A 15,791-nucleotide genomic window follows, 5' to 3' on the forward strand; every position below is an offset into this window, starting at 1 on the left:
TCTGTTGCTCTGTGTATATTCAAGAGAATCCAAGCCATCTGGAGTCTGTTTATTGTATTACAAATGACACATAATGGTAATCTGGCATGTGATGAGAGAACGTGAATTACAGACAGGGGGCATGAAACGGGTATTAACCTTCATTTGATTTCCTTTAAGGAGGACTTTTAATTTAAGGCCACATTTTTATCTACCTGATTATTCATTACAGTAAACTTGCCCATAACCGTACGAAACAGGATAAACAGAGGAAACCGCCAATTAAATCACATTCCAGGGAAGATTGGGGGGCTTACTGTATACAGAACAGTTAGTTTAGTGACATAAATATTTACACAAACTGCCACGAATTAAGACAAATGTTACCAGGAAATAGGCTACATTGTGAGGGGCCAGTGCAAGGGTTTGTCTAAATTTATTGGCCTCTGTTGAGTCCCAAATTTTTCTTGAAAACAGCTTCCCAGTTTTTAAAAAAAAAAAAAAAAAAAACAGTGAATGAAACGAGACAACCGTCGCAGCTCCGTGCGAGTCGGCGCAGTAAATCAGCCCGGCCGAGCTCGTTCCTCGTAACTTGATGTGCTTTTCCCCTTCAAACGTTGAAAGCTTAATGTGATGTGAACATTCATTTTTCCATTGACATTTACAGCAAATACTAACATGGATCATGTATCTCAGGCAGACAGAGAGAGAGAGAAAGAGAGAGAGAGAGAAGGGGGGGAGAAGAAGATGGGCGGAGATATGAATAGTTGCATCAGACTGGCCCTAGTAGAAGTTAAAGATACATACTGCATGCCCAGGGAGTGGATGTCAGTTAAATGTTTATACAGCTGCTCTGAAGATTATTATTATCATGAAACCACACAGCTATAATGTCATTCTGTGGATGCCAGAGTACAATCAGGTCCTCCCTATAGCCTGCTAGGCTTCTCTCTCCCCCCCTTGTCAGACAACCCTGCTGTTCTGCTCGCTCCGGGCTGCACGGCCGGGATCAGACTCAGCGCGACAGCGCGATAATGAAACGTGACAATGATATGGGTTTGTTCCCGACCGACTTCAACAAACGCGAACGCCGGTTGTGTGCATTTTGCTACAGCTGTATGTATTTGCATAAAGGTGTCAGAGGTTGCTTTTTTTTGTTCGCCGCAGCTGCAATGCAACGACAGCTAATAATTGCGTAGGTGTTAAGAAAAAAGGTCAAGAAAAGAATAAGACTGAAAGATGAATACTTTTTTCTTTTGCTCACCACACCTTGTCAGCAAATATGGATGACATTTATTCTGTTGTATATCCTTTAAAGAGAAAACACAGTATTCATGGCTGAAAGAGAGTCGGGCTAAAACGTTAACAGCGGCGCAGCAAACATGTGATAGCGTGTGATTTACTGCTTTTATATCTGCGGACAACACCAGTGTAGCTTAGCTTCAAACAGCTCCTGTTTCCTTTCATCTCGCCTTTAAACCTGCATTAACTGATTTTGTTGGTCAGTTGGGGTCAGCAGAAAAAAAAAAAAAAACCTTTGAACACAACTCCGACACATCATCGCCTCTAAGTTGATATAAGCCGATCCAGTTAGAGAATGGTACTTTAAAGGATAAGTTCAGCCAAAAATTACATCACTATCTGCTCACACTCATGCAGATGGAAAGTTTGGTCGCCCACAAAATGTTTCTGGAGCTTTACAGCAAAACAGAATTGCAGTATTCTTCTAAACAACTGAAGAAGATGGGGAAACCAAAAATGTGTATCCAAATCGAAATAGATTTGAAAAGATGTCATTCTTTCCCATTTTTAAGGCAAAATCTTTACCGTAGCTACGCGTTGAGGGTGTAAATAACGTTTTTTCCAAATCAGTTTGATATGTTAGGAACTTCCAGAGACTTGAATTATGCTGGCTCAGCTGTATAGAGCCATTTCATGTTTTTGCTGTTGTTTTATTAACATTTTAAAACACACGTTTAGGAGAACGCTGCATCACTGTTTTGCTGTAAAGCCCCAAAACTGTTTTGTGAACTACAAAATTTCAACCTTAAACTTTCCAGTAGCTTGCAAGAGAGTATATAATGACCCAATTTTCATTTTTGGATAAACATCTCTTTCAAATACATGCTGCAGTTTCCAAACAATATTAACATTCTATTTCAGCCCTATTCTAGACAAAGGTAGAGGATACACTCTCTGTTTTGGTCTCCTCCAGCTTCTTAGTGATATTTCCTGCAATTTAGCAGCGAAATACTCAACTATGCTAACTAGCTAGTTGCTGACTTTGTCTGGTGGCTGGTTAGCGCTGAGAAGGGAGGCTATCAGAACTTTGTCTCGGAGTAAAGGCTGCCTGCAATGGCTGAAATCAACACTGATGAGAGCCACTGAAATGAATCAAAACAGTGAAGTTGTAGGCGGTAAGACAAACAAATGAACAGCAAGCTGAAAGATGGTCAAACGCTCCGCAAACCAGAGGGAAGCTGCAGAAGAAGGTAATAATTCTCTCTGAGTTTGTCACTATGATAGTTACTGACATTACACACAGTTCTAATAATAGATAATAATACTGAAACTGCTGATTAGAGCTGATTTGAACCACACAAGTTTGTGCGTAGTCATATTGTACATTGTTTTGGTACAAATGGTGCCTGTAAAAGAAACGTGTCAAGGAAAGAGTGATTGAAGAAATGTCTCAGCAGTCAGAACCCCCGAATTAAGACAGAAAATGTGATTATTCTATCCATTACTGGGTGTATTGGAGACATTTTCACCTCATTAGCGGTAATGAGGAGGAGGAGAAGAGAAACACATCTTCTCCTACTGTGATCCAAACAACCCTCACTATTTAGCCATAACATGCCGACCTTACATGATATGCTCCGTCTAACCTTCTCAGTATCTCGCATATGATAAAAACCTCCAGATTCAAGCCATTTCTGACGTCACGCCAGAGGTCTAATCTCATCGGGCGTTGCTGAAATGGTTGCAACGGAGCGTTTGAAGCTACGGTGCCCTTTTATTGCTTATGGCCCGACACTGCGGATGAAGCGCACGAAGAATGTTGCTCTTTCATTTTATCCAGCCGGTGATTGAAAACGCTGTCAGTTTGTGTTTGCCTGTGAAGGTCACAACACTTCTATCAGGATGTTGCTATTTGTCTTTTTGGCTTCCTGAACCTTTAAAAAGGACTGCACGAGGGGAAAAAAAAGGGCTTCAATTTACACTGCCACACTGTTTAACTCAGCTGCATACACATATTAATTAACGTGTTTAAAACCCAGAAGCAGTGGCACTGAGAGCATAAAAAGCAATCAGCCCTTCTCGTAAGTGTTGCATTAGATCTCCATAAACAACTATTAATTGGAGCCATCTTTAGCTGGAGATGTGCGAGCTCCCGATCCCGGCTCATGTATAGATACTTGCTAAGTGTTTGCCTCCCTTCCTTGGCCTGTAAACAGCTGCTTGTGCTTAAGCGGTAAAATGTAAATCTTGACGCTGGCTGTTTATGTAGCCCAAGCTTCTAATCATGCAGACGTATAATTGAGTGACGCATGGTGTCTTTATGAGTGGAACTGCATTCAAAGGGCAGATCCCTGTATTTATGTCTCCTTCTTTCTCTCTCTCTCTCTCTCGCCCTCTAAAATGGAAGTCGTTGCCTCTCATCCCAACTAGTTCACTAAACGAAGCATGTGTTTATGTGATTCCTATTGTGAGTTGTTAAAGTGTGAGGTCCGCGCGGAGCTAAATGTTCCGTACTGGTTTGCTGATTTTATGGCCGTGCGGTGTTATCGCAGTTATCGCAGCCAGAGCGCGAGGCATCGGTCTGCGCTCCGTTTTAGCATGTGCCAGAACAAACAACAACAACATGGGTTTGGACTTCAAACGACACACGCCTCATAAATAAAAGACAATGTGTGACTTTTTTTTTTTTTTCCCTGATACAAAACAAGATGATTTCAAAATCTAAATATGGAACTCTGCCCATAAAAAGCCAACCAAAAGTCATTTCACAATATGATCATTACAGTGATACATATATATATATATATATATATGTATACACACCAATGATACTGATAATTACAAACTACAGATCTGGATAAAGGGACAGCCCTCACTGACTGATCAAAGCTCCCTTTTCCCCTGTTTACACAGGAAATTAAAACACAAACAAATAAACAGTGTGCCAATTTGCAAAATTATGCACAGCTTCTGGTCAGTGACCAACCTCAACGTGCTTCTCAATATTTGAAACATGCGAGCAGAGGTTTGGAGCTCTCTTTTGTGATCTCAGCGAGGCCATATAATCTGGAGGTGGACTTGTTGCTCAAATTAGTGGGTAGAGAAGTGTGCCACATGTTCAGTATCCATAAATATTGACTCTGGCTTTCTAGCTGGCCGTCTCTGACCTTGGTGGGTTTCCATTTCGGGACCAACCTATATGAAATGTGTCCCGGTTTCCCCACAATCTCTTTCATGCACCATGTGCACGTGCTCGGCATGGCCCGCCAGTCGTGCTTCTGCTGTCAAACACATGTGGATTGATGAAGTTTTTTGCTGGTTTTTCCAAATTAAAAAGACAGCCTCCCTCGAAGCGTCGAATTGGAGGTGAATAACGGCAACAGATTGCTTCTCGTTTTCGAGCACGCATCTCCGAGGATTATCTCCTTGTAGGTATGTTACTGTGTGTTAAGACTACATCTGGCTCAAAGCAGAGGAATGCAGGCCCTGTGTCTAGCCAAGTTGCTGTTAACAGCAGGTGAAAGGCTAATAGTTGGATCTGCAGTGTCATCTCAGGGCTTCGTCTGCCCCCTGACTCCTGGAATGTACGTGATGACAAGAGAAGGCCGCGCCGTCCACATCCAGCACAACACGCGCACACAGACACACACACACACACAGACACACACACACACACGGTACAAATACTGTGGCATGCAAAGAAATGAGCATGTACAAGAAGACAATAAACCGTGTCTTCTCCTCTTCCTCAGGATTTACGCATTAAAACAACAAAACACATTCTGTCCTAATTTCCCTCAAATAACCTCAAGTATTTTCCCCTGAATAGATTCATTCTACTTGTGTTAGTATAAGTGTTATGTATTACACATTGTTCTCTCCTTAAGGGGGTTTCCGTGCGAGAAAAAGATACATCTATTAGCTGAAGGAAAGTACATGACGGTGGTTTTACTGTATATTATTCTTTTGGTTGCTGAGGATGATTTCCCCAAGAGGTGAAGGATGAATGGAACATACCAGTGAAGGTATCTGACTTTTAAAAAATATACAACACACAGGCGAGGATCTTTGTGTTACGTGATAAAAAAAACCTCGTCAGGTTTTATTTAATATAAACTGAATAAGAAAGCTGTTCTTAGGGGGAAATAAGGTCCACAGAACATTGTTTGAAGCCAGAAAGGTGGCAGGGTCCGCCAAGGTAATTCTGTTTTCAGTTTATTCAGTCATTAAAACAAAGGGCATAATTAATCAGTCAATAAAGATCTTTCTCTTCGGATTAAAATGTCTTCACCTCTTCATTCCTGTTTCATTTGTGGTATGATAAACATTGAATTCATCAAATTCTTTTAATTGCTGTTTTTCAGGCTACTGTAACAGTCACAATTTCACGGGACCCACCTGAGTGCGTAGTAGGTTGGACAAATGATAAGCATCTGCCAAGAATACCGCGCTAGCTTCCTCTCGGCTGAAGATCAGTAGTTGATAGCGAGTGACGTCGGTCTTTCAAGCATTGCGTACTTCTTGCAGGAGACCGTATCTTCTACGGAAAGAACAGGCATTTAGGATGAGGAACGGGAAAGACGGCGTACCATCCAAATGATTTCGAAGCTGTTATTTCGTGGTAAACTACTCACATAAAGTTCCTGTAGCGACGGCATCTGTGAAAACTCAATCACTGCTGCACAACCATAAAAAAAACGAGCAGGGCATATCTTACAGAAATATTATGGAGCTGAGCTCAAACACAAGTGTGGGAACCCTTGCGCAGCATATGCGCTTGTTTTGACAACTGCATTTCCAACTTGACTAATATTTCCCCTTCCTATAAGCTGCTGTTTGAGAGAGGAGAACATCTAGAAAATACTGCCTGAGAGAGAAGTTTGTAAACCGTTTGTCCTAATGGGCCGGATGGCTGCGTGACGTTAAGGAACAGCGAAGTACCTCCGCCTTGACCTTGAGGTTTTTTATGCTTTAACTTTCAGAGACTATTTACTGCTATCATGAACAAACAAAAACGCCTGCTGGAAGGAAATAGTGAGCGCAGTGATGGTGGTGGTCGCTGTCTGGCCGAGTCGCAGTTTAACCTCTCGGAGCCCTCCCCTGCAGGTCGTTCATTTGTGCCTGCAGATAGCATAATCTCTCTACCTGCCCTCTCTGGCTGCCAGCGTATCGCTCTGTGGTGCTGTCCTTTCAATCAGCAAGGTAATTGGATCAGCGGCGAGCGATTAGATAAGCGGCGATGTATCTGGCCCAAAACAATGATATGCGCGGTTATCAGAGCTGCATGATCATCTCAAACCGCTGTGATGAAGTCCCTCAACAGCCTTGGCTAGACACATTCCTGACACAAGCTGCGCCAAGGCAAGTACGAGACGCGTGTGTGTGTGTGTGTGCGTGCACTCAAAACACACACCTTCATATGCCCACTCACACACACTTATATATACACAGAAAAGAAAAGAAAAAAAAAAGGGAGAAAACATCAGATAAAGCCCTCTCTTTCTAATCCTCTCACTCGGGTAATTAAAGATGCTCACGGCTTACTGTGCGAGGCCTTATCCCCTAAAATCTAAAGCATCTAAATGCCGAGCAGCTTTTACCTTGGTTTGGGTTTTAGAGCACTCCGCTCACCAAGTAGTGTTTGGGCAAAAAAAAAAATAAAAGCAGAGACCTAACTGTCACTGCCAAAAGATTAACATGACAATGGAGCAGATTTAAGTGTTATGAATGAGTGCACATGTTCTCCCCGCACCTTGACTTTTTACGAGTGAATGGAAGAACAAACGAATGAAAGAACTCGACTGGAAGGACTTCATTGGAAAAAAAACTAAAAAAAAAAAAAAAGATTAGACAAAAGAGATTTACCACCGAAAAAGTGTAAAATCACGAGCGCTTGGATCCAGCGAGGGGAAGGCCGAGGAACAGCACACACCGCCACTCAGGTAACGGCATGCACCCACGGGCCTCTCTGTATTTTAATTGCTAAGTGGATGATCTGGGATTATCCCTCATGAAATGTTATTGTCCTGGAAGGAGACAAAGATATCTTGTGATCTCTGTGGGATTTAATCTATTGCCATCTCTGCGAGGAAAACAGGTCCGGTGCTTTGGCCAAAACACAGCCGCCTGCCCCACCATCATCACCTAATGGAAGTCACTAGAGGGAATCAATGGGGGCTTTTCTTATGGAGATGACCCAAACGTTAATGCTGCTGACTACACCCCACAGGCTACAAACAAAAAAACAAAAAAAAAAACAATGCAGCAAAAGTTTTTCTCACACTTTTTGTGCCACCGGGAGCACGCACTGCACAAATACAGCAGGTACTCTTCAAACATAAATGTATAACATTCAACGCACATTAAGATTGAGTGCACTTTTCATTTCAGACCGAAGCAGCCTCTTAAAGAGAAGTTTTGGACAGTTTTAGCCGAACTAAGTGAAAAAATATGGCCGTCTTGATAAATGGATGTCTCATGAGACTCTCTCGCTTGGCTCTCACAGTATCGTAGATATGAGAGAGCAATGTGTGCAGCCTGAATCTGCCTCTCATATATTGATCAACTGCTGTGAACTGGAATGAAATGAAAAGATTGATCCAGGATGAAGAGCGGATAAATCAGCGCCGGTGTCAGACACACATGTACAGGGTCTAATCCTTTAAAACCGCAAAAGCAACACATTGTCATTCCATTATCTATCAGCCCCCCCCCCCCCTTTAATCCAAAAGCTAAACAATGTTTGAGCCGGCTATTAACGCCTCGATCAATTAATGAGCGGGAGTTGACATGTCTTCTGCTCGTTTTGCGGTCACGTTCACGGGGAAGCATTGCACAACACGGGGGGAGCGTGACGAGCCATTTTTTTTTTCTCTTTTTATGTTATTTAAAAACTTTAAAGTAAACAGACGATTTGCTATTCCTATGTATGGAAAATCAACAACTAAAAAGCAACAGTGTGGTTTTTTAAATGTTGACTTTTTCAGCTATTTTAATGGTGTGAGTTTCCAGGATGTGTAAAGATGCAAAGAGAGAGAAAAAAAAGTTGTTTATAATAGGAGGATAGAGATTTTTTTTTTTTTTTTTGGGGGGGGGGGGGTGTTAAAAATATATGCTGATGGTTTTAAAAAACATTCAGGAGGGGGGTCTCAAGAATCATTTAATTTCCAATATGATTTAGATTAGTAAGATTATTCTCACATGTTTTTTTTCTAATAGTTTAACTCCTGAAGTTTAAAAATCTACCTGTGAAACCCAGAAGTCTTATCAAAAAGCGGGTCTGTGGCTCCTAATGTGTGTTTGTTTGACATGAGAAGGGGTTTTTTTTCTTTCTTTTTTTTTTTTGGAGCCTCCGGGTTAGAGGTCCCGCAGGAGGTGCTTTATCGCGGACAAATGATTGACAGCCCCTTGGTGACATCACTGTACGACAAAAAGAGTGGCTGCTGAGAAGAGAAGGCACCAATCAATTCAACCACTACGCTGTGGCGCACAGAGGAGAGACGCGACGCGCTCCCCAACTCGAAGCAACAAGGTCCAAAGGAGCGACACTTGGAGTGCGCTTATCTCCTCTTCACGCCAGCTCCGCTCAACTTCGTGTCTCGGCGAACTGCTCTCTCTCGTGTTCTTTTCCTTTTTTTCTTTTTCTTCTTCTTTTTTTTTTTAAGAAGATGTTCAACCAAGATGCTTTATACTTAGATCGGTCCTGCCTACGCGAGCCCGCTTCCTCGTAGACTTAACATATTTTTTTTCCTCCTTCTTCTTCTTCTCCTTCTTCTTCTTCTTCTCCTTCGTTTCCGCGCTGACCAAGACTTAACCCGAAATTTGCAGCTGGTGAGAATATGTGCGAGAGGCGATCGGCGAAGGGCATGGGCTGTCTTTGGTCCCCCAAGGAGAAGCAGCGTGGATTAAACACGAATTAATGTGGAATTTATCGGAGCACAAAGGTGGAACGACGACCGGACACAGCGCCTCCTCGTCAGGTAAAAGAAAGAAAAAGAAAGAACTGATGCATGTTTTGTTTTTTTTTTTCAAAACGTGTTTTATGTTTTAACAAAGGAGCCAAATCGACAGGTAGAAAAATGGAACTTTTCGTGAGGGGAAACGTTTCACGACAGACACCGTATATGTTAACAGGGTGTGTGCGTAAAAGTTCCCATTTGAACCTCGAGGAAAGACAAAATGCTGTTTAGAAAAGAAAAAAAAAAAAGTTGTTTCTGTGGAAGGCTGTGCTGCTCCGATGATATTTAGGCTTTTCTTGATGTTTTTGATGTCTTGTCCCGGGCTACATCTGGCTCCTGGTACGCACGTCAGATCTAACACCTGCGAGCCTCTTGAAGTAACTCTATCCCTTATGATTATACATGACGGTCAAAGCCTCTGCAAATAGACGCTTGTAGCAGCGTCTGACTGCCTCTCCTGCCGCTTTGCTCTGCGTCTTCTTCTTCTTCTTCTTCTTTCTCCCTGACATTCTTTCATGCTCCTTGTGATCTTTCGCCCTATGTAGACTTGCACGTCTTCCTCATATCACTTCAACCAAACATGATTTCTTATCTCTTCTAATTGGAGACTTAATGTCTGCAGCCTTCCCCCACAACTGTCTTTGATTTGTCTTCCTTCCCCCTTCTTTTTTTTTTTTTTTTTTTTTTGCTTCTCTTTCACAACTTCCTCACCTTGATATCTTCATGTTTCTCTTCATGTTAAGATCAATCTTCTGTTACATTTAGACACGCTATATTGCCAGGAGGGTTGTTACTCACAACCCCCCCTCCCTTCTTCTTTTTTTTTTTTGTTTGACTTCAAAGTGAGGAGGTGTCTTCTCTTTTTTAACCTGCTCTCCTTCAATCATTCCTACTGTATGGGGGGGATCACACACACAGCTTGGGGAATGCTGCAGTGAAACCCCCCCCCCCCCCCACCCTGCTGTGTCTGCCACATGTCAATACCTCAGCACCAGTGTATTGACAGAAAAACCAACTTTCTCCACAGGGACTGACTGATCATGGTCGCCGTGGTCCGCTCTCTCATGGTACTGCTGCTCGCTCAGGTGTTGCTGGAAGGTGCCACGGGACTTATCCCTGAGGTCGGCCGGAGGAAGTACAGCGAATCTGGGAAGCAAACCCCACAGCAGTCGGAGAGCTTCCTCAACGAGTTTGAGCTTCGGCTTCTCAATATGTTTGGACTGAGGCGCAGGCCGACCCCGAGCAAGCAAGCTGTGGTGCCGCAGTACATGGTGGACCTTTACCGCATGCACTCAGCGAACGGAGACCACAGCACTAAACGACCCAAGAGCATGGGGAAGCACGCAGAGAGAGCCGCCAGCAAGGCCAACACGATTAGAAGCTTTCACCATGAAGGTATGTATTAGTGACATACCTTTACCTGTCAGCCGGAGAGCTCCTGGGCTCCCTCAGACAACCCAAACCTATATTTAAACATGACTCAGAGTGTCAAGACTGAACTTCAGAGTCTTCGCTGTTTTACGGAGCGTTAGTCATTCTACAGGTGACACGCGTCCAAGTTATTTGTATCGCTTCATTACGTTTGGTGATTTTTTCTTTTTTTTTTTCAAAAAGTCAGTGAGACAATTACAAACAAGCATCTCATGCACGATTAAGCCAACTCTCGTACAAGTAGTGATGCAACCTTTAACCAAACATGCCCCCGGCGCAGCTGTCACAGGCTTCAAAAAACATCAAGGGGCGGTGGTATCCCTGGGGTAATTTGTTTCTTAATAATTGATGGTGTTTGCGTGGGCTCTGAAAACAGTTTTTCCAGACACGCACCGCAGGAGCAGGATAAAGGCGGTGTGCCTTTGCGCAGGTGATAGTCATCGCCCTGTTACTTCAATAACACACGACATGACATTAGACTAACACGCATTATGACAAAGTCATCGTGTCAGACTGAATTCTGAGTCATTTTTAACAGGACTGAAATTAGTGCTTGGTGCAGGGGGAGAGGAGGGGCCGCGCTCCTTATTCTTGCTCCTTATTCTTTCCAAATCAACCCCTCTCTCTCTCTCTCTCTCTCCGTGCTGTGCGCCATTACGCACATTCCAATAACACCATAATTGCTCACTTAGTTTATATGCTGGATACGCGCTTATTGTTGAATTCGGTGTTTCAGTTTAATTTCACTTTACTGCCGAGCAACATTTGTGCCGCTCAGATGAATCAGGCTCACTCCACTGAAGGTTCGGAGACCCTTGGAAAAAGGGGGCACGAGTTCACCAGTCGCACACTTTGTGTTTATGCGATGTTACGATGTTACTGTGGGTTATTTTAAAACCGTCTAAAATAATCTAACAGGTGGAATTTTAAAAATAACTTTATTTTTATGTGAGGTTGGACTGCTGGGCAACAGAGTGGTGCATTTGGCCAGGATATTAAAATGATTTATGCATGACCAAAAAAAAAAGAAAAAGTTACTTTTGCTCTCAAACACATGGCAATTCTTGTATCTAGCGTTCACGTTCCTCTGGCCCATGTTCCAGTTTTTACAACATACAAGTGACTGAGTCCATAGGGGCTCTACACAGAGTCCTTATACAGAGTCCTAAGTGTTTGAGTGGGGAAGTTTCCATCAGGGGTGAGTCAGAGTGGTGGTTGAGTGGTTGCTTGGGTGCTCTCCAGAGGCCTAGTGCAATGACACCCAGTGGCTACTCTGACACACTACAAACAAGCCTGGCCTGGGCAGCCAAGCTGAGTGACTGCCTCCTGCCCACTACTGGAAACCTCTGCACCCGGCCAGCACACACCTTGACACCACCGGCCATTACGAATGTGTTCAGACTGTGTTTACATACGCTCCCCTGGCTCTTTCATCCTATGCTAACAGAGCTGCCGGGCTGTTAGTCTTCCCATGTCAGGAGACGTGCAATTGATGGCTACTCCGTATAATAAGCATGTATCTACAGATGTAAGTGCAGGACATCAAAGCAAACAGCCCCAATCATTCATCACATCTGCCTGCTGATATTAATTTCACTAAGATAATTAGTTTCACTGCTATCAGTTTTCAGAAATAACCATTTTCCATGCCAAATAGAACATTTCCACTATTACACAGGAAGTGGCTGCCAGAGACAGGTCCGTGATGAATGACCCGGCATTAGCCTTTATCTTAAGTTTTGGCATGCGGCGCAAAAAGACATTAGGAATGTTGATACACTCATATCTGTGGTTCACACGTTTTTGACAAGCCTCAACTTGTTCACACAGCCGTTCCTGGAGGAGCGAAAAGACAGAGAGAGTGAGAACGCCGCTGCGAAAAAAGAAACAGAGGAGGAGTGACAGAGAAGGAGGAGGGGGGGGGGGGGAAGAAAAGAGGATTTGAGGCTGAGAGAACAGAGGGAGAAGGGGATTTGGGAGCTGAGGAAGGAAAGAAAGAAAAAGGGATTGGGGACAGAGGAGAGGGAACGAGAGACAGGGGGCTTTCCCACATCAAATGAGGAGTGATAGGCCTAATTGAGGTCTTTGTGCCTCTGGAGGGAGGTTTAGGATGAGATGGTGGAATTTCCTAAATGCCTCCTTTGAAACAGCGCAGAGTTCAAAGTTTGTGTTTATTTTACCACACCAAACAGATTAAAACGTGTGTCTATACATCATCTGTGAACTTCATAAAGTAAGAGTTCAAAGTGGGGCTGCCTCAAAGAAAATTGCAGCTTTTACTAACATTTCTGTCATTTACTTTACACTTTAGAGGGAAATACCAATGATCTTATATATATATATGTGATCATTGGTATTGTGTAGATGACTTTCATATGCCTCAGGACAAATAGATGTTTCAAACGCAGTTTTAGAGACGATGGCATCTCCAGACTCCAGACTTTAATTTAATAATACAATGTAAAACATTGTGCACTTAAGATATAAATAGAATCATTTTTCTTTTCTTGGTAATGAATTTAAGAAGGAATGATTATTTCTCAGATTGCAACACTAACAAGTGATATATCAGAGTTTGCCGGCTCTGTAAATGTTAATGTAACAGTTAGCATTTTGGTAGCTTTTGGGTAATCAGTTTCCTATTGATTTCCATGCTGCTCTTTGTTCGTACTGATCCTTAATGATATCTAAATATATGGTACAACTTTTCTTCGTGTACACCCATTGTGGGAACTGCACTCTGCAGCAAATCCTCTCAGGGCAAACGTGCCATTCAAAGGCCGCCAATCTAGCGTGCCTGATCTTATCAATAGATGGCGGCGCTCTGCTTTCATTTTCTGAAATTTAAATGTAGGTGAATGTATGAGCATGTCACTAATGACAGTATGACGTAGTCGGTGAGAATTTGCCTATTGAGTAATAGTTGTGCGGTGTTGATGTGTATGTTATGCCTGTGTGACAATGGCAAACACCCGCCCTATATAACCACGTGGCAGCTTGGCTGGCTGCGCAGAAAGAAGGCTGTGGTTTACCGTGTGTGAGTGAGAGAAAGAGAGCTGGAGAAAGCATGTGAGAAAACACCCCTGGCCATTGTTTCTCTGCTCACAGCGAACCAATGAAGCCAACTAGACTTCAATCATATATGTTGTGTCTCATTCTTGTACCAAGCACAAACTCTTTGTTTTTGTCTGGCATGCGTTTCACCCCAAATCTTCTAACACTTTGTATGTCTCTGTGCTATCTCTCGTAGAGTCTATGGAGGCCCTGGCCAGTCTGAAAGGCAAGACAACCCAGCAGTTCTACTTCAACCTCACTTCCATCCCCGATGAGGAGCTCATCACCTCTGCAGAGCTTCGTATCTACAGGGATCAGGTCATGGGAGCTGCAACCCCCAACAACAGCAGCTCCAGAGACAACAGAACCAGCGACAGTGCTCATGTTGGTGGCTTCCATCGTATCAACATTTTTGAGTTATTTGGAGCTCCTGCCACTCATGGCGGGGAGCCGCTGGCACGTCTCCTGGACACACGGCTAGTGCAGGACTCTTTGAGCCGCTGGGAGAGCTTTGACGTCAGCCCCGCTGTATCTCAGTGGACCTCTGGGAAAGGCAACAACCATGGCTTCATGGTGGAGGTGCTTCATCCAGAGGAGGGGGAGAAGGCTGAGGAGCATACCCAGAGACAAAGTAGGCACGTCAGGGTAAGCCGGTCCCTGCACCAGGACCAGGACTCGTGGCCTCAGGCTCGGCCGTTGCTGGTGACGTATGGCCATGACGGCCGTGGGGACTCAGTACTCCATACAAGAGAAAAACGTCAGGCGGCGCTCCGCAAACAACGCAGGAAGCACCAGCACAAGGCCAGCTGCAAGAGGCATGCCCTGTATGTGGACTTCAGTGATGTGGGGTGGAACGAGTGGATAGTGGCGCCCCCTGGCTACCACGCCTTTTATTGCCATGGGGAATGTCCGTTCCCCCTAGCAGACCACCTCAATTCTACCAATCATGCCATTGTGCAGACGCTGGTCAACTCAGTCAACTCAAACATCCCCAGAGCCTGTTGCGTGCCCACTGACCTCAGCCCCATCTCCCTGCTCTACCTGGATGAATATGAGAAGGTCATCCTGAAAAACTACCAGGATATGGTGGTGGAGGGATGTGGCTGCCGGTGAGAAACTGACATTGCTGTTGATAGAAGGACAGAGTGGGCAAGAGAGACTGAAAGAGACATCAGAGGTTATTATGGACACCCGGTTTCCCAATGAAGACGTTTATTTATATGAAAGAAAGACAAAACAGAGCTATTGTGGAAGAAGAAAAAAAAAACTATATATGAATATATTTATGTCTACGTAAAGTTGGGAAAAATAAATATTTTAATCAGAGGAATATTCCTTTACTGGTTTTGAAAATGTATTTCTGATGTACATTTCGAAAAATGGGTGCAATACCACATGAAGTATAATGCTCAGATTTTTATTTTGTATTTATTTCTATTATAACCACTTTATTTGTAAATAAATAATGTGTATTTATCGTGAAAAAAAAAAACGTGGTCGGTCTAGTTTTCCAATATCAACTCCAGTGAACGAGCCAATGCTGATGTGTCTGTGTCGGGGGGGGTCGACGTGTGTGGCGGGCACGAATAACAGAGTTTCGAATTCTGACAGAAATTAGCTGCGAAAATAGAGCACATGACAAGAAGCTCACACTACTCTGATGGCAAAACAAGCACTTTTGGTAAATGTAACTAGAAACCAACAACAACAGAAGCGTAGAGAAGAAAGTGACAGAGCCGGGTCAGGGTGCTGCTGGTGTGATGAACTGCAGTAGAGGCTGTAGGGTCATAAGACGGGAGTGACAAGTTACAAGCCCGCAAATGTGATAGACTCCCGTGGGAGGATTAGGAAAACACCAGAGCATGTTTTCATGCATTACATGTTATTGCAGAGATCCCTGGGAAGGCTCGTCTACATGCTAACTCCTGTTTTTTCTGTTCCTTACCGATATTATTAGAGGAAAAAGACGTTGATCTGCAGGGCAGCGGAGAACTCTCTGACAGGGCACAAGGTTTATAATGAGATCTGAGACAGAAAGACTGCAATCTGTGTCAGACAGACACACCACTAAACTCACAAGAAAAGAGCCTACTGGCACTTTAATTAATAAAGACAAACAAACACACA

At 43.6% G+C, this 15,791-nt stretch overlaps 1 protein-coding gene across 2 annotated transcripts; it reads left to right on the forward strand.

The window, feature by feature from the left end:
* Positions 1-8,677: 8,677 nt before the first annotated feature.
* Positions 8,678-15,156, forward strand: bmp2b (bone morphogenetic protein 2b). 2 transcript variants are annotated; one of them, XM_030406222.1, is made up of 3 exons: positions 8,678-9,200; positions 10,207-10,574; positions 13,861-14,988. In XM_030406222.1, exons 2-3 carry the CDS (start codon positions 10,220-10,222, stop codon positions 14,775-14,777), a joined length of 1,272 nt encoding a protein of 423 aa, XP_030262082.1. In that variant the 5' UTR covers positions 8,678-9,200; positions 10,207-10,219; the 3' UTR covers positions 14,778-14,988. The 2 variants fall into 2 exon arrangements, with proteins under 2 accessions (XP_030262082.1, XP_030262083.1); XM_030406223.1 differs by lacking the exon at positions 8,678-9,200 and having other exon boundaries at positions 10,215-10,574; positions 13,861-15,156.
* The last annotated feature ends 635 nt before the right edge of the window (positions 15,157-15,791 follow it).

The sequence above is a fragment of the Sparus aurata genome, chromosome 22, assembly GCF_900880675.1.
Source record: "Sparus aurata chromosome 22, fSpaAur1.1, whole genome shotgun sequence".
NCBI classification, from domain to species: domain Eukaryota; kingdom Metazoa; phylum Chordata; class Actinopteri; order Spariformes; family Sparidae; genus Sparus; species Sparus aurata.